General features: G+C 33.5%; 1 protein-coding gene across 6 annotated transcripts in view; it reads left to right on the top strand.

Annotated features, from left to right (window-relative positions):
• The window catches only part of SLC30A6 (solute carrier family 30 member 6), a 41,510-nt gene extending 14,408 nt beyond the window's left edge, over window positions 1-27,102 (top strand). For 3 of the 6 annotated variants that reach the window (XM_074209674.1, XM_074209676.1, XM_074209675.1), the window contains 9 exons: window positions 3,788-3,868; window positions 5,378-5,413; window positions 6,635-6,729; window positions 8,878-8,926; window positions 9,299-9,418; window positions 10,634-10,736; window positions 11,572-11,619; window positions 12,432-12,500; window positions 16,117-27,102. In XM_074209674.1, coding sequence (XP_074065775.1) covers window positions 3,788-3,868; window positions 5,378-5,413; window positions 6,635-6,729; window positions 8,878-8,926; window positions 9,299-9,418; window positions 10,634-10,736; window positions 11,572-11,619; window positions 12,432-12,500; window positions 16,117-16,611 — 1,096 coding nt within the window. In that variant the 3' untranslated portion in view covers window positions 16,612-27,102. The remainder of the gene's footprint in view (window positions 1-3,787; window positions 3,869-5,377; window positions 5,414-6,634; window positions 6,730-8,877; window positions 8,927-9,298; window positions 9,419-10,633; window positions 10,737-11,571; window positions 11,620-12,431; window positions 12,501-16,116) is intronic. The other 3 variants (XR_012473422.1, XR_012473424.1, XR_012473423.1) reach the window with 3 other exon arrangements.
• The last annotated feature ends 650 nt before the right edge of the window (window positions 27,103-27,752 follow it).

The raw sequence follows: 27,752 nt of genomic DNA on the forward strand, positions 1-27,752 counted from the left end.
CTCTCATACCTATAATGTTCTCCATCTCTCAGTTCCAACCTTTTTTACTGTCTCTCATGCCTATGATGTTCTCCTTCCTCATCTACACCTCCTGGCTTCCTTAGCTTCCTTGCAATTCATGCTAAAAGCCTACATAACTACAAAAAAGCCTTTCCCAATCTCTCTTAATTCTATTTTCTTCTCTGTTAATTATTTCTTATTTAATCCTTTATATAGCTTGTTTGTACTTAGTTGTTCATGATATCTCCTGTATTATATTGTGAACTCTTCAATGACAGGGACTGTCTTTTGTCTTTCTTTATCTCCCCAGTGCTTAGCATAGAGCCTGGCTATAAATAAGTAATAAGCTAGTAAATAAATAATAATCCTAATAAATGCTTATTGAGTTTGTCATTGGACAAAAGATATTGCATCCTTTATTAATGGATAAAACAAAAGATTTCACTGAGAATCATTCCAGATGAGGTAATAAATGTAATTTTTGGTTAATACAATATAGTATGGTAAGATTCTTGAGATAACAAGTATAATTAGTAGTGGATTCATACAAAAGTTGAATTTAAACTACTAGCTATACTCTTTAGTTTTCTACTTTAAAACAATGAGCTTGAAATAACTTGATCAAGAAGAGAACTAGGCTTTCATAAAACAATGGCATAGGCCTTGGCAAAGAAAGGATCTACTTTATTCAGAAAAGGCAGCTAATGGAAGAACAATGCAATGGCATTGTCTATAATGAAGATATCTATATTGACGTCTAAAAAACTGAGTAGGAACATGGTAGAGAACATTGGAGTAAAAGAGCAGAAGCAATAGTTTTAGAAACATAGTATTCACTACCGAACTAGGTAGTAGATGTGGATAAGGAATTCTTCCCTTGTACCAGTAACTGACCTGACACACAAGTTATGATAGTGATACAGAATTTCAAACATCTAGATATCTACTAGAAGTTTATTTCTGCTAAAAATAAAACACTGGCGGCATTTCCTTTTTATAGTTGAATTTTAGCTCTTCAGAAGTACAAATCCCATCAAAGGGATTTATACTTGATTCTTTATCTGACTATAGAGAGAAATCAACATTTATTTGGCACCTCTTATGTAACAGGTACCATGCAAAATAGTTTTCAGATAGTATCTCATTTGATCCTTGAAATAACCCTAGGAGGAGGAGGAGGGTATTGTTAATAGCTTCATTTTAAAGATGAGGAAACTGAGAGAAGACCAAGATTGAGTGAATTGCCAAGGATCGCACAGCTAATAAGTAGCAAGGATTAGTAAACCACTAAATGTTACCCATTGAAGTTGTTGTTGCTTTATAGTTCAAATTAGCAAGAAATACAAATCATAAGTGTGGACTATGACAGTGCAAATCTCTAGAGAAGGAATCAGAATTCACAAACAAATTCAAAGTCCCTTCTATGCTAATTTTCATCATCCTGCCATCAATTAATTTTCTAGAAAGGTGGAAGAGTAACTGATTATTTTTTATTTTATGTTGGATACATCTGTTTCACACATGGAGTCTACTGTCTCCCCCTCTTCCCATAAAGTATAATTCTGGGGGTGATAAAGACATATTAGGGACTACAGATCAGTTACAATTACAATTGTAAATCACATAATGATATGTATTGTGATTTTTAAAAAGAGTGCCACAATCACTGGTAGACAGAATGGATGGAACTAAGGAGAAATCATGCCTTTTTTTAAATAGAATCATTTAACTGGTAGATCAAGAGAACACTTTAGACATAATATATCTTGCTTTTAGTAAAACAGTGGAAGAATCTCATTATGGCTTTGAGAATTAGATGATGAAACATGAAGGAAATAATAGTATGCTTAATGTGGATTCACAATTGGTTGAACAGACTAGTCAAAGAGTATTGATTTATTATTTCATGGTCTATCTATATTGAAATCTCTGGGGCTTTATCATTTTTATCAGTAACTTGTAAGCCAATAATACATTTTTCAAGTGACATAAAGATAAGTAAGATAGATGGCTAACAGATGAAAGGATCAAGTTTGAAAATTATCCTGACATATTGGAACACTTGACTGAAATGAACAAGATGAAATTTAACACAGCAAAATAGAAAACCCTACATTTATGTTGCCTGCATGAAGTATTGAGCTCCTAGGCTGGACACATATTTAAGCAGAGACTGGAGATCTATTTGACAAGAATGTTTTAAAAGGGATTTCTTTTTTAGGTGAGGTGGGCTAGATAACCTTTAAGGTCCTTTTTATTAATAAAAAATATGTGTAAATGATATGAAACATTTCTGCATTAACTATGTTCTTGGGGGGGGGAATCTATGCTTCCTTCTACCTTCTAAATAGCATTATTCATCATGAGGCTTTTTGGATTGTTGTGTATCATTGTGTTGATCAGAGTAGCTAAGTCTCTTACAGCTGACTACAATATTGCTGTTATTCTGTACATTGTTCCCCTAGTTCTATTCACTTTACTTTGTATCATTTCATATGTCTTCCGAGATTTTTCTGAAACTATCCCTTTCAACATTTCTTATACACAGTAGTATTCCATCATATTCACATACTATAACTTGTTCAGCCATTCCCTGGTTGATGGGCACCCCCTCTTTCCAATTCTTTGACATCATAAAAAGAACTGCTATAAATAATTTTGTACATCTGGGTCCTTTTCCTTTTTTCTTTTGAGGTTTAGACATAGTAGTAATATTGCTGACTTGAGGGTCAAACATAGTTTTATAGAAATTTAGAAATAGTTCTAAGTTTGTTCTCCAGAATGGTTGTACTAGTTCATAGTTCCACCAGCAGCCTATTAATGTACCTGATTTCTCCTTTTAAAAAAGGCATCCTCTTTAATATTTATTAGTTTCCTCTTCTGTATGATTATGGTTGTTGAACCTTTTAATTTGCAACATCACCAAAGCATACCTTTATTCCTCAAAAGAACTAAAAGCCACTATTAGTCTTACAAAAGCACTGTTGTCCTCAAATAGCCAGACTTCAGAGCACTTATCTCTTGTTTAGCTTTAAAGCAAGATTTTAAAGACAAAGAGAAAGAAAAACAGAGAGAGCCAGAATGTTAGAAGAAATCAGATTACTCTTGTTAGATATTGTGTGTTGCCTTAAAAGCTGTCTGACATTCTCTACTACTGATCTCCCTTACCTTACTAGAGTTCTAGTCTTTAGTTTGAAAAATACCTACTTAGAGAAAATAGCAGGTTAATTCAAAAGTGTATTCTTATATCTGGTTTGATTTAATTTGTTTACGTTTAAACACTGACTTGGAATCAGGAAACTTGAGTTCAAATTCTGTTGCAAACATGCACTAGCTGGGGCAGCTAGGTATATAGTGGATAGAGCACTGGCCCTGGAGTCAGGAGGACCTGGATTCAAATCCAACCTTGGACACTAATTACCTAGCTGTGTGACCTTGGGCAAGTCACTAAACTCTATTGTCTTACAAAAAAAACAAATATTCACTAGCTGTAATATCCTTGTCAAGTTATTTAACCACTATTTCTTCACTTATAAAATGAAGGGTTTGATCTTAGCTGTTTAAATACCAGGAATAAAATTTTAAAAGAGGGTAAATACTTTAATTCATTTCATATTCAAATTATATGCAAAATCCAGAGAATAATAAAATAAATGTCTTCAGAAAGTTCCTTTTTCTCTTGTATTTTTTTCTCATTCTATAAAAAAAATTGATTTTAGAAATTCTAGATGTATAATTGTATTTAACTTTTAAAATGGAAGTAATTAGCCTAATTTTCTGATTTTAGGTTTGAAAGATTAGAAGTCCTGGCAGTATTTGCTTCTACAGTTCTGGCCCAATTGGGAGCACTCTTTATATTAAAAGAAAGGTAAGAGAATATATTATGAAAGTTTAATCTTGATTTCCATTACCCTCATCATTCACATTACTGTCATTCCAGTTCAAGACCTCATCACCTGTAGCCTAGACTTATAATATTCATCTACCTGCTTTCCTTGTTTCTATTCTTTTTCTTTGCCCATTTTATCTTTTGGCGTTTTATTATATCACTAGTTTTATAATAGTTTTATTATATCACTCCCTTACTCAAGTTTCAGTGGATCTTCATTGACTTTAGGATAAAATTCATACTCCTTAGTGTAGTGTTTAAGACTCTATTCTATTTGACTCAAGTCTGTAATAACCATACCTTACATTTATATAATGCTTTAAGGTTTGTAAATCAATCTATCAATAAGCTATACTTACAAAGTTGATTATTTTAACCCAAATGCAGTACTTTACACATCCCTTTTGAGTTTTATCTTATTAGATTCAGCCCCTAAATTATTTTGAATCTTAAATCCAGTGTGTTAGCTGTCTCTTTCAGCCTTATTTCAAATGCATATTTCACAAATATAATGTCTATGCTTTTATCCAAGTCATTGGTAAAAATGTTAAATAATCAAACCAAGACAGGTCCCTGGGGCACTCCACTGGAGACCAACTGATGTGTTAAATTGAATGATTATTAACTACTTTTGAACTGCTGTTCTAGTAGGTGAGATTATTAGACTCTATGTTTGTACAGTTGATTTGAATTGATCTGAATGCTCAGATCAGTGTTGCTTTTGGTTCCTAAAAGCGTTAATGGTTTTGGTCCATTATTAAGTTAATCAGTCAGTCTACAAACTTATTGTGGACCATGCTAGAAGAAAGGTAAGAATAAGTATTTTGAAGAAGTTGATCTTCTGATTGGGGAGACAATATGCAAACAACCATGAGCAAACAAGATATAGACATGAGAATTTAGTAATTTGTTTTTGGTTTGTTTTTGCAAGGCAGTGGGGTTAAGTGACTTGCTCAAGGTCACAAAGCTGGGTAATTAAGTGGCTGGAGCCAGATTTGAACTCAGATCGTCCTGACTCCAGGGCCAGTTGAGCCACCTAGCTGCCCCCAAAATTGGTAATCTTGTCAGACATTGGAGAGGCTCAACACTAGTTTGAATGTGGCACTTGCAGAGAACTTCTGCTTAGTCAGAACAGTTGTGGTCTGTATTAGTTGGAAAAAAATACCCACAGTGCTGAAATCAGAAATCATGGGTATATTTCATGATATAAAAGTTAGATAATGGAGTTTACTAAGCTTAGGCCAAATCCATTTCTTGGTTATTTAGAAGTCTTTGATAGAGGCCTTTGGGAGCAAATGAATCTACGAATTGATAAGTTGCTTTGTTCCATCCCTATTCTCCATTACTACTAATATTCAAAAGTTAACTTATATCATGAGAGTTGGGATAATTTAATTTCTTTTGGTTTGGATAGATGAAACATATGATAATTTTTCCCTTGTAATTTAAAGAATTTATTTAACAAATCTATGTCATTTCTTTCTTTAGTGTGGAACGTTTTTTGGAGCAGCCTGAGATACATACGTAAGATATTTTAATATGTGTCATTTTTCATTTATTTACTTTTCATTTCTATGTTTAATAAATGTCTTTTAATAGTAATTACTTTTTCTCAGTTTAGCATTTATGGCACACTTTTTCAAAGAGCTTCAAAGACAAGATCCCAAAAGTAACTTTACTTACTGGATTACCCCAGAGTTTTCTTCCTCAGCTTCATTTAGTTTCCGAAGCACTGCCCTGAAAAATTTGTAAGCAGTCTGAGATTATACTTTCCAGGATAGCACCCCAAGCATAGCTCCTCCATCCTTTCATTGTTAAACTGTGTGATTCCCTGTATGTATGTGTATACAGATAGAGACACACACACACAATGCAAATATATGTATAAAATAGTTTTGTAAATTAGATTGTCCATGCCTACTCCAAATCAGTTGCAGTATAACTTGTTCTGTATATTTACAGAACATTTATACAATATGACTTTAAAAGTATATGTTTATAAAAAACATGAATGCCAAATATTCTTTTTCCATACTACTTGAGAGGTATTGTGGAGTAGTAGATTAAATTCTTAAATTCTCTCTAACAATTACTAATTATGCAGTCAAAGGCAAATCTCTTTGCTTCTGAGCCTCTTGTTTATCTGTAAAATAGGAATGATAGGCAGTTAGTACAATGGGCATAATGCCAGGCCTGGAGTCCAAAAGACCTGAGTTCAAATCCAGTCCTAGGCACTTATTAGCTGTGTGATTCTGGATAAATCACTTACCTTGTTTGACTCAGTTTGTTCCTCTGTAAAATAGAAGGAAATGGAGCATTCTACCATGAAAACCCTAAAATGGGGTCATAGAGAGTTGGACACAACTGAAAAAAACTAACCAACAAAATAGGAAAGATAATTCCTGTGGTTCCTTATGGGGTTGTTATGAGACTCAAATGAGATAATGTGTGTAAAGTACTTTGAAAATCTTTAAGTGCATTGTAAATGTCAGCTATTACTTTTATTAGTACTTGAGATGAACAGAAGTTTATGGTCCAGTAGCTAGTGGTCCAGACTCCTGAGATGACCTTGAAAACCAAGTTCAGATCATGGTTCTTATGTCTTGAAAGTCAGCAAGCAAATAAATCACATTATCTCTTCATCTTTCCGTTTTTTCATCTTAATGGTGTAGCTAATGATGTGTATCATGTGAAATGGCATATTTATTGTCAAAGAAAATAAACACAAATTTTATTTTTTTTTAGGGGACGATTATTAGTTGGTACTTTTGTGGCTCTCACATTCAACTTGTTTACAATGCTTTCTATTAGGAATAAGCCTTTCGCTTATGTCTCTGAAGGTATGTTATGTTTGTCATAATAAGTAAGAAAATTCAATAGAAAAAAATGAGCTCTTCTTGCCATGCTTGATTGTTCATTCTCTCTTGTAAAATAGTAACATTTTGTAAAATAGTAACATTAAAAATGTGGCATAGTGAAAAGAGAGTTGTCCTCAAATTCATAGAATCAGGTTCAAACCCAAGCATTGATACATACTAGCTATGAGACCCTTGGCAAGTCTGAACTTCTCAGGATTCAAGTAGCTTTCCAAGAGAATAAGTTGGAGAACAGATAATGAATTGGTAGAGGAAATTTCCTTTCTACACAGATGAAATGACAGCTCCAAGTCAAAAGTTTTTTTTTCTTTTTGACGACTTCATTACTCATTAAAGTGTTTATCGATACATCAAATATAAAAGTGTGTTTTGAAAGAATAAAGGCAAAGAGCAATGATTCTTAACATTTTTTGTAGTAGTTTTAAAGTTCAAAATACACATATTCATTCAGACCTCAATAATTTATAGAATAGGTTAAAGTATATTAATAACATCCATATATATATATAAAGTATATTAATACCATCTATAAAGGAAAACAGGTTTTGCTAATTAATATTAATTTAATAAGTTAATAAACAGTCTAGAAGAACCATATTTTGGGGCATTCTGAAGTTTCTCTTTAAATGAAATAATTGTGTTAGTTACAAAGAATTTTAATAAGTCCAGTAGGACATCTGTTGGGTAACACTTTGAAAATAACAAATCTAGGGCAATTTAGTCTTACAATGGATAGAGCACTGGCCCTGTATTCAGGAAAACCTAAATTCATAAATGGCTGCAGACACTTAATAATAACCTAGCTGTGTGACCTTGAACATGTCACTTAACCCCATTGCTTTGCAAAACTCAAGAAAAAATAAAATAACAAAACTTTCTTTCAGAATATTTTACAAGTCAGAGGTTTTCTTGATTCAGACTGGCTGTCACTTTGGTGATCCAGTTAATAAGATTACATTACAGAACCTCAACATTTTGGAATCCTTCAACCTAAGAAAGGGTCCATAGCTTAGTAGATATATAGAAAAGGTAGTAGGAGGTAAAGTGGGTGATTAGGTATGCCAGTGGTGGTATGTCAGGAAATCTGATATATTCAAGGACAGGCATTCTTAATCTAATATCTGTTAATTTTTTTTTTAATCTTGGTAGCCAAATTGCAGTAAATTAGGTTTCCTGTGTGGTCCTATTTATTTTATGCATATAAAAACATGGTTCTGAGAAGGATTTCATAGCTTTCACCAGTGTCTATGACATACAAAACAATTAAGCACCCCTATAGTAGATATTAAAATTTTGCATAATGGGATAACCTAGAGAAAACAACTGTTTGAAATTCTCATTTAAACCTGAAACAGCTTTGTAAATTATATCTTATCATGATCTAGAATTTGGAGGTCAAGAAATAAAGGATAAAATTTGAGATGGACATATTAGTTATATATGTGGAAATTTGAATAAAATAATCTAGGAAGTTTCACTGAAAGGTTTGTATGGAACATTGTGTTATATATATTCATTAGTTCTTTCAAACCAACTAGATAGACTAAGAGCAAAAGGAACTTTTTGACTCAGACTTTCATCTTAATGGTCTACAATTCTTTTTAACAAGTTTAACAAGCATTTATTAAGCTCCAGTTTTGTGAAAGACTGTGCTGGGTGTTGCAGGATAGAAAGACAAAAGTTTTTAAAATTCTTTGCTCTTAGAAACTGATAGTCCATGTGGGAATATACTTTGAAAAAATATAATTAGTTAATTTGAGTGAAGATGAAAGCTTTAAGAAGTGAAAGACTTCTTGGAGATGACACATGCAAAAGAGGAAAACTCTAAGGAATATTATCAGAAGTACCTTTGCCTATAATTTTGAACAATATTCATTAAATTTATCAAAAGGTTAAGGAAATTGGGGCAACTAGCTGGCTGTGGATAAAGCACCAATCCTGGAGTCAGGAGGAGCTGAATTCAAATCCAGCCTTGTGATACTTCTTACTTAGCTGTGTGACTTTGTTAACCCTTTTGCCATGCAAAACAAAAAAAAGTTAAGGAAATCAGGAGTGGTTGAATTTTCTTTCTAGATAGCATGTTAATAATAAAATCTCTTTTATTTTATGTAGCTGCTACTACTAGTTGGCTTCAGGAACATGTTGCTGATCTTAGTAGAAGGTAAGCTTGAATAAGGTTTGGTTACAATAATGCATTACTTTAAAAAGTACAAGAAAGTAATCTCTTCAGAAACTGTAAAATAAAGTATTCATTCTGTAAGTTACATGAATGACACAGAAAGTGACTTCTTATTCTAACTTAATTTCATATATATTCTTTGTTGGCATGTTTTCTTGAATTTTTTTGATTCAGCTTAAGTTTCACAGATGAAATGCAAAAAAAAAAAATCCAGAGACCTTTGTCAATTATTAAGTTTGCTCCAAAGTTTTCCTTCTATAGAAACAAGATAGATTATGCCTTATTGAAAATTTTTTGTAAATTTTCAGCAGAATAATATTAATGAATCCTACTTTGGTTTGTTTTTCCTTATAGTTTGTGTGGAATCATTCCAGGGCTTAGCAGTATATTCCTTCCTCGAATGAATCCTTTTGTCTTGATTGATCTTGCTGGAGCTTTTGCTCTTTGTATTACATATATGTTAATTGAAATAAAGTAAGTATTTTTATTACTTCTATTAGTTCTAAGAAGTACTTTGTGGATCTGACTTATAAAGGAGCCAGTGTTAGAGTAATAATCCTGGATCAGAAATCAGAAAATGGGTTTTAGTTCAACTGAGTCATCAGTATGCTGCTTCAACTCAGTCAAGTTGTTTAACCTTTCTAACCCACAGTGGCCTTATGGCTTAAAATGAGAAAGGGAATTGACAACAACTAAGATTCCTTCCCCTTTAATGTTTCAAAATTTTTATAATTGGTAAAAATAACTGAAAGTTAACTTTTTGACAACTATCACCAGAAAACTAAAAACTAATTCATGTGGGACCGATTTAAGGAAATGAAATACCCAACTATTTGCTTTAAATTATTAAAACCTACATTGCTTCCACACTCACTTGGCCGTTATTGTTATTAGAATAATGCCTTATTGCTAATAAAGCCTGCCTTATTTTAGAGAATAGGTTACCAGTTAAAAGAGCAATGCTGCATATCCTAAAAACCATTTGGGAAAGGAGTATGTATGAGAAGCCCTATGACTCTGGAGTATTGAACCATCTCATAAAGAAACTTGTGAACAAATCAAACCACTGGTGAAATTTTAAACTCTAGCAAAAAATCTTCAATCAATAAAATTCTAGTGAAGCTATCCCTTCCTTACCTTCCAGGATTTCTAAACTTTCATAATATCTATCAGGAAGTTAGTATTTCTGGAAGAGATTTAATGATTCCATTTGTTTGCATAATAATTTGTTTTTGCTTCAGAGAAGTAAGAAATAGATTAGATATGTTAATATATATTAATATTGTTGGTATAATATGAATTTCCACATCATTTCTTACTTGATGTGATAATTTCCTTGAAATGCAGATTCCTGCATTTAGGCTTACAAAAATTTTACTTAATAGTTTACTTAATAATATTATTTACTTAATACTTAATAATAATAATATCTTAATATTTTTTAAAACGGATTTGTCAACATATCTGCTTATATGTATATTATGTCAATAGCTTATTTTTTAAGAGTTTTTAAGACTCAGCTGTTGGAGGAAAATTTATCTAGAAAACTGGGACTTTGGCTCTTTTCCAATCCTGAGGCTAGCCAGTTTTAACAATAATGTGCATTTTGAGAATTGGTTACAAGTAGATTGAATTAAAAGGTGATCTAAGGAACCTTCTCTTACTCTTGGCATTATTTTTTCATTTCAGTAATTATTTTGCAGTAGACACTGCTTCAGCCATAGCTATTGCTCTGATGACAGTTGGTACTATGTATCCAATGAGTGTATATAGTGGGAAGGTGTTACTTCAGGTAAGGAAAGTTTTCTCAGGTTGCTTCATTTCTAAACTTGCCTGCTTGATATGGTCCTTATTTTCCTAATTTTTTTTCAGCTATTGGGCAAACTGCATCATTACATACTTTAAAATTATTAGAGAAGCCATTATAACTTGATTCCTAGATTTAAGTTTATATAGCAAAATGAAATCATTTCTACTAAAATGTGATATCTGATAATGTGAAAACTCATAAGATGGGTAGTATATTAATCCTGTATTTGTAATGTATAACAAAACCAAATTATTGAGGTTATTTTACCCAAATTGAATATGTTAAATGAAAAAGAAGTACAGCTTCTTATTTTTACTTATTTATGTATAGACAGTTTAGGTTTCATAATCTCTAGCTGTTGAGTCTTTCTGAAGCAAAAATCACAGATTTCTTTTTGATCTGGCAGGATTATCCCAGAACTAGTACAAATACTTCAGAACTACCACCCCCTTCTCTCCAGTTTCTCTAATTATAATGTGACAATACTTGTAAAAGCAGGAAAAGTGACACTCATGTAACCACTTTCTCAACAATTAAAGACATACATTTAGGTTGATGGGGAGCGTGGACCCCACAAATAACTCATTTGATTATGGGCTGATAACCTCAAGAATTTGTATGATCGAATACTAGAATCTTTTAGCCTCCCTTCCCTATCATGTCCCCAAATTTGATAATTATTTTTGTTGAAACTTCAGAGGTAACACTATAGATTAGGGTATGTTTTGTAACAGGTTTTTAATAGTTTTTGAGTCATTGATTCAACCAGTTTTCTGTTGTATATTGATTATAATTTATTGTTATTTTCTTCTCCTAGACTACACCACCTCATGTTATTGGACAATTGGATAAACTTATCAGAGAGGTAATAATAGCTAACTTTCAGATGGATTATTTTGTAAAATCACCAATATTGCGAAATTGTGCTTAAGAAATAGATATTAATAACATTGTTAGATTTCAGGTAGGAAGAATTTTATAGTCATTTTAGTAATGTAATCCAAACAAGAGCATGATAACAAAAGGCAGATTAGTAAAAGGAATTATCAGCACCAGCCAGTGAATTTACTAGACAAGTATTAGAGGAAATAAAAGTAATATATCTTGTTTTAAATGACTTTTGACTTGTCTCTATCACAGTCATCCTCTGTACCATTACCTGGGCCTCAGTGATACCAATGCTCATTATGTAGCAACAACAACCCTTTCTCCAAATCTAGTATTGTAATCACTTCCAAAGCTCTGGTTAATGTGGGAAGGGCTACATTACTTCAGAGCCTTGAGTTCTGAATTTCTACCTCATTGTTATCTAATTTTATAAATTCTTTAGAGATAGCAACTATACTTGTGATTTGATCATATACATTTGATTTGAATAGGTAAGTTCTTCTATTGAAGAAAAGTGGCACCTTTTCTGCAACCTACAGCTTTAGGGAGCTGTAGTGAACACAAAATGTTAAATGATTTGCTTAGCTTCATAGAGCTAGTGTGTGACAGAGACTTGAACCCTGATTTTCCTAGCTTTAAAGCTTACTCCTTATACACTACTGTCTCTTATAAAAGCAAATTATAACTTTATTAATGTCAGTTAGTGGAGGCATAAGATATAATGAAATTTAGATATTAGGAAACAGTAGCTAGTGTCAAACATACTGATCATTGATTTTTTATCTTTAGGTTTCTACTTTGGATGGAGTCTTAGAAGTCAGAAATGAGCATTTTTGGACACTGGGATTTGGTTCATTGGTAGGTCTTCTACTGTATTATATTAGTAAATTCAGATATGACATATTAAAAAGAATTAAAATTCTTTAAAATTAAAAAATACTTTCACTGATACCTATTTCATATAGACAAATTTGAATTATTGAAGAGTTTGAATTTTATTGGAACCCTTTGAAAGCAGTTATTTGGTAAATTAATGAGTATTGAGAAATTTATCTTTTTTCTTTCTCAACAATCTTGTTCCCCACCATGTGAAACATTGCAGTTGTTTCTTTTTGTTGTTTTTTATTGCTTTTATTTTGTTATACATTTCCCAGTTATATAGATAAAAATAATTTTAACATTCATTTTTTTTTAATTTTGAGTTCTAAATTCTCTTCCTCTAACCTCCCCTCACTCCTTGAAAAGGCAAGCAATTTAATATCAGTTATACATGTGAAGAAAATAAATTTCCATATTAGCTATGTTGCAAAATAAAACACAGACAAAAGGGGACAAAAAGAAAAATCAAGGAAGTAAAAAATACTCTCTGGAGGTGGATAGCATTTTTCATCAGATGTCCTTTGGAATTATCTTGGATCATTGTCTTAATGAGAGTAGTTAAGTCTATCACAGTTGATCTTCAGTATAGCTTTTACTGCGTACACTATTCTCTTGAGTCTGCTCAATTCACTTTGCATGAGTTTTAATTTATGACTTCCAAGGTTTTTCAGAAATAGGAGTGAGTGTTGTATTTTGTCAAACTCTTTCTTCATCTATTGATTCAATCTTAAGATTTTTATTGTTTTTGTTATTGATCTAGTCAGTTATGCTGCTTGTTTTCCTACTATTGAATCAGCCCTGTATTGCTGGTATAAATCTTAACTTGGTCTGAGTATAAGTATATGATCTTTGTAATTTGTTGCTTTAATCTCCTGGCTATTTTTTATTGATGTATGTGTTTAGAAATATAAATTTTTCCCTAATTACTGCTTTGATTGTATCCTTCAAATTTTGGTATGCTTTCTCATTTTGTCATTTTCTGTAATGAAATTAATGAGAATCTCTAGATTAATAGACTAGCCTTCATCTGAGCCTTCAGTGAGTTATAATCTTTTGCTTGTGTAAGGTCTTGCCTTATTATTGATGTCTACTCACTAATCAAAAGTAATTCTTGCTGAAGGAAATCCTTTTTTGATGAAATATTTGACATTTTTTTCTATTTTTGATACTTTTGACTTTGTTTTGTTGGGTTTTTTTTTTGGTATCTCATGAAGTTAGCTTCTACTTAACCAATTCTAATTTTTAAGGAATTATTTTCTTCATTGAGTTTTTGAAAACTCTTTTTCCATTTGGTCAGTTCTGTTTTTTAAAGTGTTATTTGCTTCCTTTGCTTTCAATTTTTTAACCTTATTTTTCTTTTACTATTTTTATTTGATTTTGTAAATCATCTTTTAGCTCTTCCAGGAATACCTGGGTTTGTGCCCAGTTTACATTTTTTTCTTTGAGGCTTTGCTTATAGCTATTTTAACTTCATTGTCTTCTGAGTTTGTGTCTTGGTCTTCCATGTCACCATAGCAGCTTTTTATGGTCAGTTTTTAATTTGTTTGTTCATTTTTCTATCCTTTTCCTTGATTTTGAACATTATGTTAAAATTGGGCTCTCTTCCTGTTGGGGAAATTGAGGAAGAGGGGTACTATCTCAGTCTTCTGGCTGTTTGCACTGCTGTTTTAAGAAATAGTGCTGGGGATTTGGAAATTGTTAGTCTTTCCAAGGTAGTATAATCTTGGTAGAATTGTGATTACTACACTGCACCATCTGTACTTTGGTCTTTATCCTGAAAAGACTCCTGATCCTTTGGGCTTGCAATTTATACTGCTTCTCAGGTGCCCTGCTCCCTTGGAACTAGAAATTATACTATTCCACAGGGTTCCTGATCCCTTGGGACTGGAAGTGATCCCTTAAGGCCAAAAAATATTACTACTCCACAGGGTTCCCACTTTCTTTTGACCAAAGTGTCCCATATCACTATTAACACAGAATCCCTTGTAATTTCTTTCTGATCAGTTGCCAGGTCCCTTTACCATCTCTGACTTGAGAAATCTCAAAGTTGCTGCTACTTTTGTCACCACCTGTATCTTAGTTTAAGGGTTTCCTCTATGTGCATATGTCAAACCAGTCTTGACCCCATGTCACAGATCTCTCCTTCCAGCTTCCGAATGTCCCGTCCTGACCTTTTGTGGGTTTGAGGCATTATTTAAAGTTTTCTAGAAGGAAATTTTGGGAGACTTCTTGGCTTCATCCCTAGAAGTCTTATAGTTGGTTTTTGTTTTTGTTTTTTGTTTTTTTGGGGTTTTTGCAATGCAATGGGGTTAAGTGACTTGCCCACGGTCATATAGCTAGGTAATTATTGCATGTCTGAGGTCAGATTTGAACTCAGGTCCTTCTGACTCTAGGGCCAGTGCTCTATCTACTGCACCACCAAGCTGCCCCATAGTTTTCTTTTTTTTCTTTTAAAAAAATTTTTTTTAGTTTTTTTCCAAGGCAATGGGGTTAAGTGACTTAGCCAAGGTCACACAGCTAGGTAATTATTAAGTGTCTGAGGCCAGATTTGAACTCAGCTCCTCCTGACTCCAGGGTAGGTGCTCTGTCCATTGTGCCACCTAACTACCCCAACAAAGCAAATTTTTAAAAGTGAAAACTAGTATGCTTTGGTCAACATTGTGCTTTGCATTTCTCTCTCTGAATGTAGGTTTTTTTCCATCCATTTTAGTTCTTAAAAAAAATAATATTCAGTGTCTTTAGCAGTATTAGTCTATAAGTGTATGCAGAATGAAGTGGGGAGAACGGTACCCAAAGAGTGGGCTGTAACCTGTGGGTCATTTGATGTTAAAGAACTAGTTATGATGGTAGTAAGAACAACAGAGAATTTACTGAGCAAATATCTATTTAATTGCCTAGTATTTGGAAGATACTGGCAAAATATTAAAATGAATTCTTTCCCTCAGGGAACTCAGCCTGGATAAGTGTGATGCACAAAAATAACTGCAGTATATATTAGAATATGATTGAGTTAAAATGTGATAGATGAATTAGAAACAGATTTTTTTTGGAAATTTTAGGAGGGACAAATTTAGATTACTCTGTAAAAGAGTCAACAAGACCTAGCGACTAATTGGATGTGGCAGGCAAAGAAGTCAAAGGCAGCTATTTTATCAATTGCATAAAAAAAAAGTCAAGTAAAATTCAAGCAGTTTAGCCAGCCTTTATGTCTCAAATACTGACTTCATGATTGACTAAAGAATTTGATTCCATTCTGTTCTTGAATCCCTTTTTTTGGTTTTTGATGTCCCATAACTGAACTAATAAGGAGATTAAAGTTAATTTTTATGTCATTTAGTTGATTATTACCATTTTTCTTTTCTGGAGAAACTTACATGTCCTCTGTTGGTTACTGCCTTTACTTTTATTTACCATGCAAAATGATTTTATGAATTATTTTCCCTAAGTACTTTCTGTTTATGAGGTGTTAGGGAACTATGCTTTTTCTTTTGTATAAGAAAATGTCACAATCAAATCATAAATGAAATCTTTCTTTCTCATCAACATCTTAGTTTGCCTTAAGCAGACTTATTCTTAGGTTCTTGTTCTCTTTCAGGCTGGATCAGTGCATGTTCGAATTCGAAGGGATGCAAATGAGCAAATGGTTCTTGCTCATGTGACCAATCGGCTCTACACTTTGGTGTCTACTCTGACTGTTCAGATTTTCAAAGATGACTGGATGAGACCTGCTTTAATATCGGGACCTGTTGCAGCTAATATGCTAAACCTTCCAGAACATCATGTAATTCCAATGCCCCCTCTAAAGGGTGATGAATTGAATCCTCTCACATCAACTCCAGCTAAACCCAGTACTGCACCTCCAGAATTTTCTTTTAATACCCCAGGAAAAAATATGACCCCAGTTATTCTTCTGAATTCACAAACCAGACCTTATGGTTTAGGCGTTAATCATGGATCCACACCATATAGCAATATGTTCAGTCAAGGATTTGGAGCACCAGGAATGGGAGCAACTCAAGGATTCAGGACTGGTTTTACAAATATACCAAGCAAATATGGAACTAACAGTAGAGGGCAACCTAGACCATAAGACACTGCCATTTGATCTTATTTATTCTTATTAAGGGTATCAACTTTTTGACCTCTGGTCTCTAGCTGAAATGTCAACATCTGATCATTCATTCTAAATATTAGGAATTGATGATCTAATCCCCATTTCATAAAGCCTGCAAAATTGTATTTTCATAAAATGCATTTAATCTAATGAAATTTCCTGAATTTGCAGAGCTTAAATGGACAGAAAGTATGTTCCTCTAAATTCAGATTTTGCTTCTTTTTCATTTTTTTGAAATTGATTGCAGTATGATATTGTGTTAACTTTATGAGGAATTACTTCACAGAGTGGCAACAACATTTCATTTTCTTGTTAAGAAAAGATTGTTTTCTTCAGTTGAGATTAAGAATCTATTTCCTGAATAATGGTAAGACTTTCAGTAATGAAAAGAAATTACTGTTATAAAAGTAAAAGTCTCTTCTACAGCTTTTCCAAAGTCAGTTATATTTTCTTTGGGACCACACTAGCTTTTGGAAGTTATTGTGTTACAAAGTAAAATCAAATTTTCCTTTTACTTGAAGTTTTCTATACATGTTTTACTGACCAAGATTTTAAAATGTTGTGACTAGATTTTTATCATGGTTTTTATTGTCGTTTAAATTTAGCTATCAACGAGGATTTTCACTAATTTTGCAATTTTAAATGAACCATGCTTCTCTTCATTACACTTTTGGTCAACTTTTAAACAAATTCTTTATCAATGTGCAATGAAAAGGTTTCTATTCTATGATTACTGCAGTAAGGAATTAATGGTGGAAACAGCTATAACTATACAACTTATATAATTTATGACCCTTTTACTAGTTCACTGTTCTGTACTTCATGAACCCAGTTATATTGACCTTATCATACTTGCAAATTCACATAAATATTTTGTTTTTACACTGTATGATGTCACAAAAACGAAACAGACTTTAGATTATTATACTATTACATCAGTTGTACTTTATTATCCTGCTTTATCAGGAATAGTGAAATAGTAATGGTGGCAATATTTTGGAAAATGACATAGGATGTTTTATTTATTTTGAATGTTTTCCATGTGTATATTATGTGAACATTCCACTTTAGCTAGTGTTGCTTTGTATGAAGTATAGTAAGTACCACCATATGTTTTCTTAAACACAGTCAACCTTATATGACCTCTACTACCACTGTTTAAAAAAAAAGGAATTTAATGGGTAAATGAAGTTCAACTTTCCCATTTGCCAACCATTTTCCTGTAATTATAATTTGGATGGTCCAGTTCGTGCTGCTTTTAAGGATGCATGACCTCAACACTTTTAACATCCATCCAGAGAAGATTTTCTTTGAATTCACAGTGTTCATGAAGACCATCCAGACTTCAACAAAGTAACCTCTCCCTATCACTGAGCAATTATGAATTTGAAACTTGGAGCAAGTGGAAATGAAGAAGCAGGTTTGAAATGCTTTGAAAGACCCTTATTTGCCTCAAGATGAGGTCTAGTCTGCTAATATCCAGAGGAAGTCAGTTCCTTGGAACAGAGTTGTATCATCCAATGAAAATATGTAGCCACATCCTAATAACCTACTTGGTGAGAAGTCATCTATCTCCCACATTTACAGTGTCATGTAGACAGCTGGGGTTATAGGAGAAATCTAATCAAAATTGTATATTTCCCTGAAGAGAATGACACTAAAATCTAATAAGGCAGCTTTCCTTTTCTCCTGTCATGCTGTACTACACCTACGGCAGTGCCTATTAAAATACTACCACTGCAAGAAGGGCTCACCACCAGTAACCAACCAAATGTGCCTATGAATGTCTTCATAGTGAGCAGAAGAACTTCCATATGTTGAAAGGTGGTAACAGGTACGTTTTCCATGTGCTTTCCTTTTACATCCTCTGCCCACAACCTCTATTTCTATGAGAGTAATGGTGCTCAGGTGCTGACCTTGAGTCTGTGTGAAGTCTACTTCTTTCACAGCCATTGAAGAGGTGACCACCTTTACAAGTGCCCCACCAAAGGTGCTTTAATTACTGTTTACACTAGTTAAGAATGGTAATTAAAAGTTGCCCATGGGATGTGAAAGTGGAACTGGCTCTACCTGCTGGTGTTTCTTTCACTCATGCTGTCAACTGCTTTGGGTAATGCTAATCTGTTAGTCATTTTGTTTCAAAAAACATTTTCCAAAGTATCTCACAGGAAAAACAAAAGTTTTGCTAACAGGTAGCCTTTAGATATCAATCTTAATGTTGCCATTGTGTCAACTTTAAGTATCTAGGCATGAAGTTCAAAAGAATATGTTCTTGCTATCTAACTTGAGTTTGATGTAATCAGCAGGCATTGAACCAAGCAGCAACCACATGAATATATCAGAGCTCCCTTGCTGAATAAAGAATGCTGAGCCCAGATATTTTTTATTGCAGTGACTACCTCAACATAATGGCAAGCTTCTGCCACCAAAGTCATTAATGTAAGCTACCATGGGAATGGGAGGTAAATAATTGTGGTGCTAAGTGAATAGTTGGTTTGTTTTTGTTTTTTTTCCCAGGTAACAGAGATAAAGCTAGATTTTTGAATTTGCATCATAATTTACTTTTAGGTTCATTACATTTTGATGGGGTAGAGATGTTAAAATTATTTGGGCCTTGTGGTTTTGAATCCTATGAGATAAAAATGTGGATCTCTTTTATTTTTTTCCTTTTGCAATGACTGAAGCCTATGATTGATGATTAAAAAGGCTTAGTAGCTCCTTGATAGAAAAATCTAGATTTTCTTGCCTTTGATAGTATTCTGAATGAGCAAAGAACAGCAGTTGCTGATTTTCTACTAGGGTAAATGTTACTAATCTTTCTCTAATAAGAAAAGGTGTTTTTATTTAATACTTTATAATATTTGAATTAAGCTAAGTGAGCCCTAGATACATTTTTCTGATTTTAAGCAATTATTACACTGATTTTTGTACATTTCATTAAGTTATTTATGCAACTGATTTTTTTTTTTTTTAGGAATCTAACATGTACTGGCCATTATACTAGGTATTGAAGCTAATACAAAGATAAGTCAGCTATCAGTTCAGTTTAATTCAACCAACATTATTAAGTACTTAATATATACAAGACACTGCTAGTTGTTGGGAGTTATAAAGACAAAAAGAAAACAAACCCTGCCATTCTGATAAAAGTAGATAAAAGATACAAATAACAGCTACAGTACTTACATTTCATTGACTCTTACTTAACTGTGATCCAGTATTCCAGGATTTAGAACAAGGCTTTTGAACAGTTATGTGTGTGTGGCCTTTTTAAATAGTTACTAGTTAAATTTATTAAATTTTATAACATTGAGATTGTCATCTAATCAATCTGATTTCTTACAAACAATTTAGCTTATATATGATCAAATTTTCTGACCACCTGTGGGTCAGGAAGCACTTTTTTTTGCTACTGATATAAAAAAATATACAAATTTCTTGAGATTCACTAATTTCCATAAAGACTAACCATATATTACTTCTTACACATTCCTTGCCAAATCTAACTGCTGGAAGCTTTCCAGAAGTTTCTTCTCAAAGAATGATCCTAAGAATAGAAAGAATAATAATGCTAGTTTGAAATGAGCCTTAGTCACTTCAAAGACACATTTTATGAATTTCCTCTTCTTTGTACCTAGAGCTAATTGAAAGAATCATTGACCTGGTTGTTAGTAAATGTCATATTTAGACCAGCATTGAGTATCTGAAAACAATGTGAATATTTTATCTTGGAAGTAAAGGGGATCACTTGATTTAATTGGCTAAAAGGTGACAGGCTTGGGCTTTAAAAATATTACTTTGATAACTAAGTGGAGAATGAATTTTAATGAGGAGAGACTTGAAATAGGTAGACTGTTGAAATTGTTGAAAATAATTGTTGATTGTTGAAGTAATGCAGGTATGAGGTGATGAGGGGTGGCAATGTTAAAGAGAAGAGACAGTTATACCAGAGAGGTAATCATGAGAGAAATAACAAGATTAAACAATTTATTGAATATGGGGTGTAAAAGAGTGAGGAGTCCAGTTATAATAGAGAAGTTAGGAAGTGATAAAAATATGTAGAGGCAGAAGAGAAATGAGTTAATGTTTTGGACATTTTAAGTTTAAGATGCCTATGAGGCATTTAGTTTGAGATGTCCCATAGTTTGAAATGTAAGATTGTAGGAGACAAGTTTGGGGGAGATAGATCTAAGAATCATCTGCATAAAAATAGTACATGGCAGCTGATAAGATTATGAAGTGGAAGACTGGGGACCCCTGCTATTAATGGATATGACTAGGATCAAGATTCAGCAAAGGAGACTGAGAAGGAATAGTTAGATAGGTGTGAGGAGAATCAGAAGAGAATTTTGTCATGAAAATCTGAAAAGAAGAGAGAATCAAGGCAATCAGCAGTGTCAAAAGCTAAGATTAGAGTGCCAGAAAAACATGCCAAAATAATTAAAATAATAATACCTACTGATTTTGTGTTGTAACAGAGAAATTAATACAGGGCTACTTTACAGAACTAGCCAAAGGGATAACATGGTTATGGGAATGGTATGTAACTTTGCTGAAAAGACTGAAAAGTTCTCACTTCCCCAAAGAGGACCTTGTATCTTATCCTAGAGCTTATAGAATGCACCCTGGACTTACTCTACCATGGCCTCACCTGATGTACTTTTGTCTCACTCTATACCCCAACCCCTTCATCTTTTTGTGCCATCTCAGAGTGTAAGCTCCCTGAGGGCAGGGCCTAGCTTCCTGTTTTTATTTGTTCCCCTTCCCCACCCCCTCTTAGCATAGTAACTGGCACATAGGATGTGCTTAATAAATACTTGTTGATTTAGAGGGGAACAACTGGAATTTATTATAGTCTATATATACTAGTCATCTTTGGGCTTATCACACCTGTTTTCATACCATCATCTTAAAACTTTAGAGTAATTATGGCAACCAAAAGGGTTCTCTTTATAACACTATGTGTGGAAAACAAAGATAAGGACCTCTCTCCTGTTCTCCCTGTAGAGAAGGTATCTGAGATCAAAGGCTAACAGGAGTAGAAAACAAGAGAATAACCCTAGGTTTACAGGTTACCATTCTAGAATGACAGAGCAGAATGATCACTGTCTACAGACCAGGTAGACTGGTAGATGGGCAACCCTGTCCTATTTGGCAAACTCCCGAAGGAAGTCGGGTATAACCAGATGGAAGTGGTATTTAAGACCTCTTAGCCTCCCTGTTGGGATTGTATATGCACAAAAATGTGAGAAGCAAAAAACTTGTAAGCAGTTTTTATAGGCGATCACATCCTCATCATCTCACAAGAATGATAACTCCTAATATTTGTATAGCTCCTTTGATGGGCCAGGCACTATGCTAAATGCTTTTAACATATTATCATTTGATAGTCACAACCACCCTTGGAGGCAGGTACTATTTTTATTCTCCATTACAGATGAGGAGATTGAGGCAAATAAAAAGTTAAGTAACTTAGTCTTGATTCCATAGTTTGAGGCCATTTCTCAGCTCTTCTAGTTTCAGACCTACTTATCATTTCACTACATCACAAAATGTAGATAAAATAATAAGATCCTCTTGTTTACAATTAATTAAAATAAGTAATCAATCTAAGGCAGTAAGCACTATTTGTTCAGATATTAGGCTAAGTGCTAGCAATAAAAAGAAATCAAATAGATGATTCCTACTCCCAAGCAGTTCACATTCTAATGGTGAAAACTATATGCAAAAAATAACATACAAGATATATACAATATAAATGGAAAGTGATAGCAAAGGAAAGGCACTAGGAGCAGGGGAAAATACCTAAACCTTTGACTCAATAAAGCAAAAAGGCATAAAAATTCTTCAATAAATCAGTCTTTTTTTTTTTTTTTTAGTTTTTGCAGGGCAATGGGGTTAAGTGGCTTGCCCAAGACCACACGGCTAGGCAATTATTAAGTGTCTGAGGCCGGATTTGAATAAATCAGTCATTTTTAAAAAATAAAAAATAGTCTATGCTATGCAGCTGAGATGATTTTGATTTTCTAATCATCTGGTTCAAATGAGGATGAAAACAGAGAAATATGTTCTGGCCAAATATTTGTTGAACATATGTCCTGTTTATTTTTATATTGGAAGTAACTTTTTTAGGAGGTTGGGATAAGGGCATGGTAATGAATGATTAACATTATTCACTCAGAGTAGATTGCATGATCTTTCTGATCTTGGGGTTATCTGGACCTAAGAAAGGCCAGTATAGCTGAGAACAGTGACAGCCTGACCTTGAGCAACCATTGGAAAAGCAGTAAGGCCTGGAGAGGAGAGAGGTACTGTCATTGTATTGCTTACTGCAATAATAATAATCCATCTGCAAGTACTTTACTGATCATTAACTATAAAAGAACAACAGTAAATCAGTGTCCCATGACTATTTACATGTGAATTACGTGGAATATAAGATAAAAATAATAAACTAGGAAGCAATAGTGACTGAAGAGCAGGAAGAACACACCAAAAAATGTCCTGGAGTATAAAAAGAAGTCCATTACTGCTTTGGGAATTGATCAAGTCAGTCATAAAGTACATTACAATTATATTGCCTTTATTGATTAATGAAAATGTTTTATTCATTTCTACACTTTTGTGACTTATTCGTGAATTGCAGGTGTGAAAAACATACAAATATAATGAAAATGCTAAAAAAATCCTCCAGTAAGTTGCTAAAGTAATTAATGTCTACATGGAAAACATTCACTAACATATGCCACCACCACAATAAAATAATAAATGATATTAAATCTGGCATTTTTAAAGGAGATAGCTAATCCCTAAACCCATCATTATCTCTCCTAAATTAAATCAGTAAGATTTGTTAAGGACCTACTATGTGCTGAGTCTTGTGTGAGGTGCTACAAAAAAATAACACAAAGCCTCTCAAAGGAGCTTAGAATCCATTGTTCTACCAAGATCATCACTGGTTTTTCAATTTCTCAGAGTACAACTTCTTTTTAATGAAACCCCCCCCCCCATTTCATTGGCTGTGGTCATGTAGATTATTACTTTTATCCTATTGCATTCTATATCAGTCAGTCTGCAAGCATTTATCAAGTGTTTACAGTGATCTAAGCACTGTGCTAAGCCCATAGAAACAGAAAGACAAATGGGCTCTGCTCCCAAGAAGCTTATGTTCTGTTGGGAGAGACAGAATATAAATGATTAGGTTCATACAAGAGTAGATCCCCAAAATATCTTCAGAGGGGAATTGGCAAGGGGGAGGGGAGAGGACTGTCCAAGACATCCACAGAAGGCACTCTGAGTTTTTTTAAGGAACCCAGGGTTTCTAAAAAGCAGAGGTGGGGGAGTCAAGCTATTCCAGGTATTTGGGAAGGCCAGTGCAAGGGCAGGAGGTGAGAGACTGAGTATTGTGAACCAGGAAGGAGAAGGCCAATGATGCTAGATCCTAAGGTGTGGAAGGAAATAAAGTGTAAGAAGCCTAGAAAAATAGGAAGGTGCTGGGTTATGAAGAACTTTACATTCCAAGCTAAGGGACATTATATTTGATCCTGAAGGCAGATCTGAACTTTAGGAAAAATACTCTTGACAGTTTATATTGGGGATGGATTATAGTGTAAGAAGCTAGAAAAGGAGAATGATCATAAACCATTTCAATATCCAATTCATAGAAATTTTCCCATGGTTTTCTTAATTTCTCATTTGTCATTTCTTGCTACACCATAATATTACATTGCATTCATAAACGACACATTTCTCTCATTTCTTTCAGGTAGTTACCACTACCAGGTGTAGTCATGAGGATTTTCAGTCATCATCTGATGTTCTCTTTCTCTCAGCACTGAAGTTAACGAGCCTCCCAACCAGTTCAGTGCTTCCTCAGAATCTTCCAGTCTTCCAACCCCATGAATCCTCAGGTGTCTGTTGAGTGGTTAGTCAAATTATCTAGAATTACTGCTTCCACCATTTTGTATAGAGGTTTGACTATAATTGGAGAAAAGCCAAGGATTCTGCCAAAGAAAATTTAAAACTCTCCACTAAAAACTTTTCTCAGATTTTCCAAAGCAAAATATTACATTACTTCATCCACACTTCACAAGGACCTTGTGAAATAGTTCTGTTACAAGGAAAGGTTACTAACCTTTTCCTGTTATGGATCTTGTTGGCAATCTGGAACTATTTCTCAGAATTCTGTTTGTAAATGCATAAAATAAAATACATAGAACTACAAAGGAAATTGAGATATTTAAATACAGTTAAAAAATTTTTAAGATAACAGACTCCACGTTAAGAAACCCTGTGCTACAGGTATATTGTTTCCATTTTACAGATGAAGAAACCAAGGCTAAGGAAATTACCTTTCCCACACTGAGTAAAAGTCATAGATGGGATGTGACCTCATTTCTCTCCTCACTTTAAGTCCAGTCCTTTCCAGTAGGGGAAAGATCTAAAAACTGCCTACTTCGTAGTTTTTTCTAGACCTGGCCTTATTCTCTCATTCATTCCATACATTTATCCTTCTAGCACTTAACGGAGATATGGATTTCAGCATCTGGAAGACTTTGTTTCACCCTAGTATGGGAAGCTGTATCAATGCTTCCAGTTGTTCTAGCACATCACACCACCACTACCCCCACCCCCAGCAGCTGTGTTTTCTGCTGTTTCAGGACATCTAACCCATCAACCGCAAACAGCAGAAGGTAGTTCAGGGAAAATTGACTGCAATATGTGTGATGAGTACTGCATTTATCCTCAGGAGAGATGTCAGAATTTAGGAAGTCTTGGGTTGTTGAAGATACTCTTTGCCTCCTCTTCTCTTGCCCATGCTCTCCCAGAAGAGGCAAAATGTCCCGGTATAATAATAAAAAGGTATGCACTGGTAAACCTAGAGACACCTGTTCTCTGTCCTAGACTCACTGTAACTTATAAATAGGCTAAACTGGTTCATTTCTGTGTGTGTGTATAAAGCTAGGAGTTTAACAAAAACAGACCACAGATGGCTCTTCTAATTGGTTTGCTGCCCCAGGGCCAACATCATAGCTGCTTTCAGGTCTTTCTTATCCAGTTCACATAAAGTCTCAGGTAAATCAAGTTTGCTTTGCTTTGTGGAATTGTGAAAATCCTGAGCCAGGAAAAAGAAGTAATTTCAGTCATCAGTTGTTTTACAAAATGCTTTAAAAATATCAGGAGAGGCGGCTAGGTGGCACAGTGGATAGAGCACTGACCCTGGAGACCAGAGTTCAAATGCAACCTCAGACACTTACTTACGCAGCTGTGTGACCTTGGACAAGCCACTTAACCCCATTTGCCTTGCAAAAAAAACTTTAAAAAATATCAGGGATTATCTACTTAAAGATGGTGAATTTGGAGATCCTTTCCAATTCTGACTTGAAGATCCAAGGACTGAGCCTATAGACTTAAGATAAACTATTCTACCATTCCTATCTGCTTAAATCTTAAATTTCATGGAAAAGCCATGAAGAAAAAAGTCAGAAACAGAACCTTTTCCAGTTTCTTTTCTGTCTTTAGTTTGGAACAAGGACACAGCTCACCCAGCCTAAGCATTTATTGGTATATATGTGGTCATGACTTATTTTTTTCTACACATATTTTTACCCAGTGGAACAGGAAAAAAAAAACCCTAGAATTTTCACACTATAGGTTATCAATTAACAGGAAACAAATTGGATTTCTTTAGGATTACACTTGGGAGGATCTGACTAGATTATATATCCAATTCTAGACAAATAGAGTAAATGCAATTTCTTTGGGCTCCATAGCCCTCCAGTTATTAGTGGATTGAAAAAGACAAGCACATAATTCTAGAGTTCATTATACTTCATTCAGCATGGGTTTATAGATGAGCTGAGAAGATGACCCACTTACTATCTATCTGAAATTGCTGTATTTTACATATTTTTAAATATCATGTAAGAATGAACACAAAGTTGATTGTTGATCAATCAATAGTATTTATTGAACACCCATATGTACCAGACATCAATCTGAATGTTGGGATACAAAGACAAAAATGAAATAGTCCATATCCTCAAGGATCTTATGAACTATCAATAGGACAAGAATTCAATCTAATGGGAGATTCTAGCCCTGTTGAACAAAACTGATGGAAAAAATATACTTTGTTAGATGATAAATTTTGTCTGGCATCTTATTACTGCATAATAAGCACTAAGTGAATATTAAATATTAATTAAATTAATAATTAATATTAAAAGTCACATTTTAAAATTTTGAAGTAGAAGATAAGGGAAGAATTCATAACCTGAAAGGTATACTGGAGATTACACTATATAAAATAATTTATAAAAAAGATTTAAAAGCTGAACAAAATTAATGGGGCTAAAATAAAATCTATGGATTGAAAGGTAAAATCCTTGACTAAAGTAGTTCTGGTAAGTTTGTAAGAAATTGATACAAGTATATGATGGAGGCACTCCCAATTAAGTAATCAAAGAATAGAAGTATATATATATATATATATATATATATATATATATATATATATATACATATATATACATATACATATATTTGTGTATATATATGTAATCAAAGCAGTTTTCAAAGGAAGCAGCAAATAATTTTATTTATATATATATATATATATATATATATATATATATATATATATATATAATTCTCCAAATCATTTATTAAAAAGAACTACAAACTAAAACAACTCTGAGGTAAATATTTCACACTAATCAAATTGGCAAAAAAAAAATGATAAAAGGCCAAAATAGTGTTGAAGAGAAAAGTTGTGCAAAGACAGACATACTAATGTACCATTCTGAAAAAGAATCTGAAATTATGTGGAAAATATTATTAAAATGTTTGTATCCATGATCTAAAAAGCTTTTCTAGGCAAATATACTGAGGAGGTCAAAGACAGTAAAGAACTATGCATGCCAAAAGACTCATGGTAGCACTTTTATAGTTGCTCCCCACCCCCAAAAAATGGACATAGAGTAGGTCCAAGGTAGGTACTTAACAATTGTGTCTAAATAATTATGGCATACAAATATGAATATGATCAGACTGGAAGGACTTCAAAGAAATAAGGGAAAATTTGTATGAAATGAAGACTTTAAGTCAAGATGGTC

This window comes from Macrotis lagotis, chromosome 1 (assembly GCF_037893015.1).
Source record: "Macrotis lagotis isolate mMagLag1 chromosome 1, bilby.v1.9.chrom.fasta, whole genome shotgun sequence".
NCBI lineage: Eukaryota > Metazoa > Chordata > Mammalia > Peramelemorphia > Peramelidae > Macrotis > Macrotis lagotis.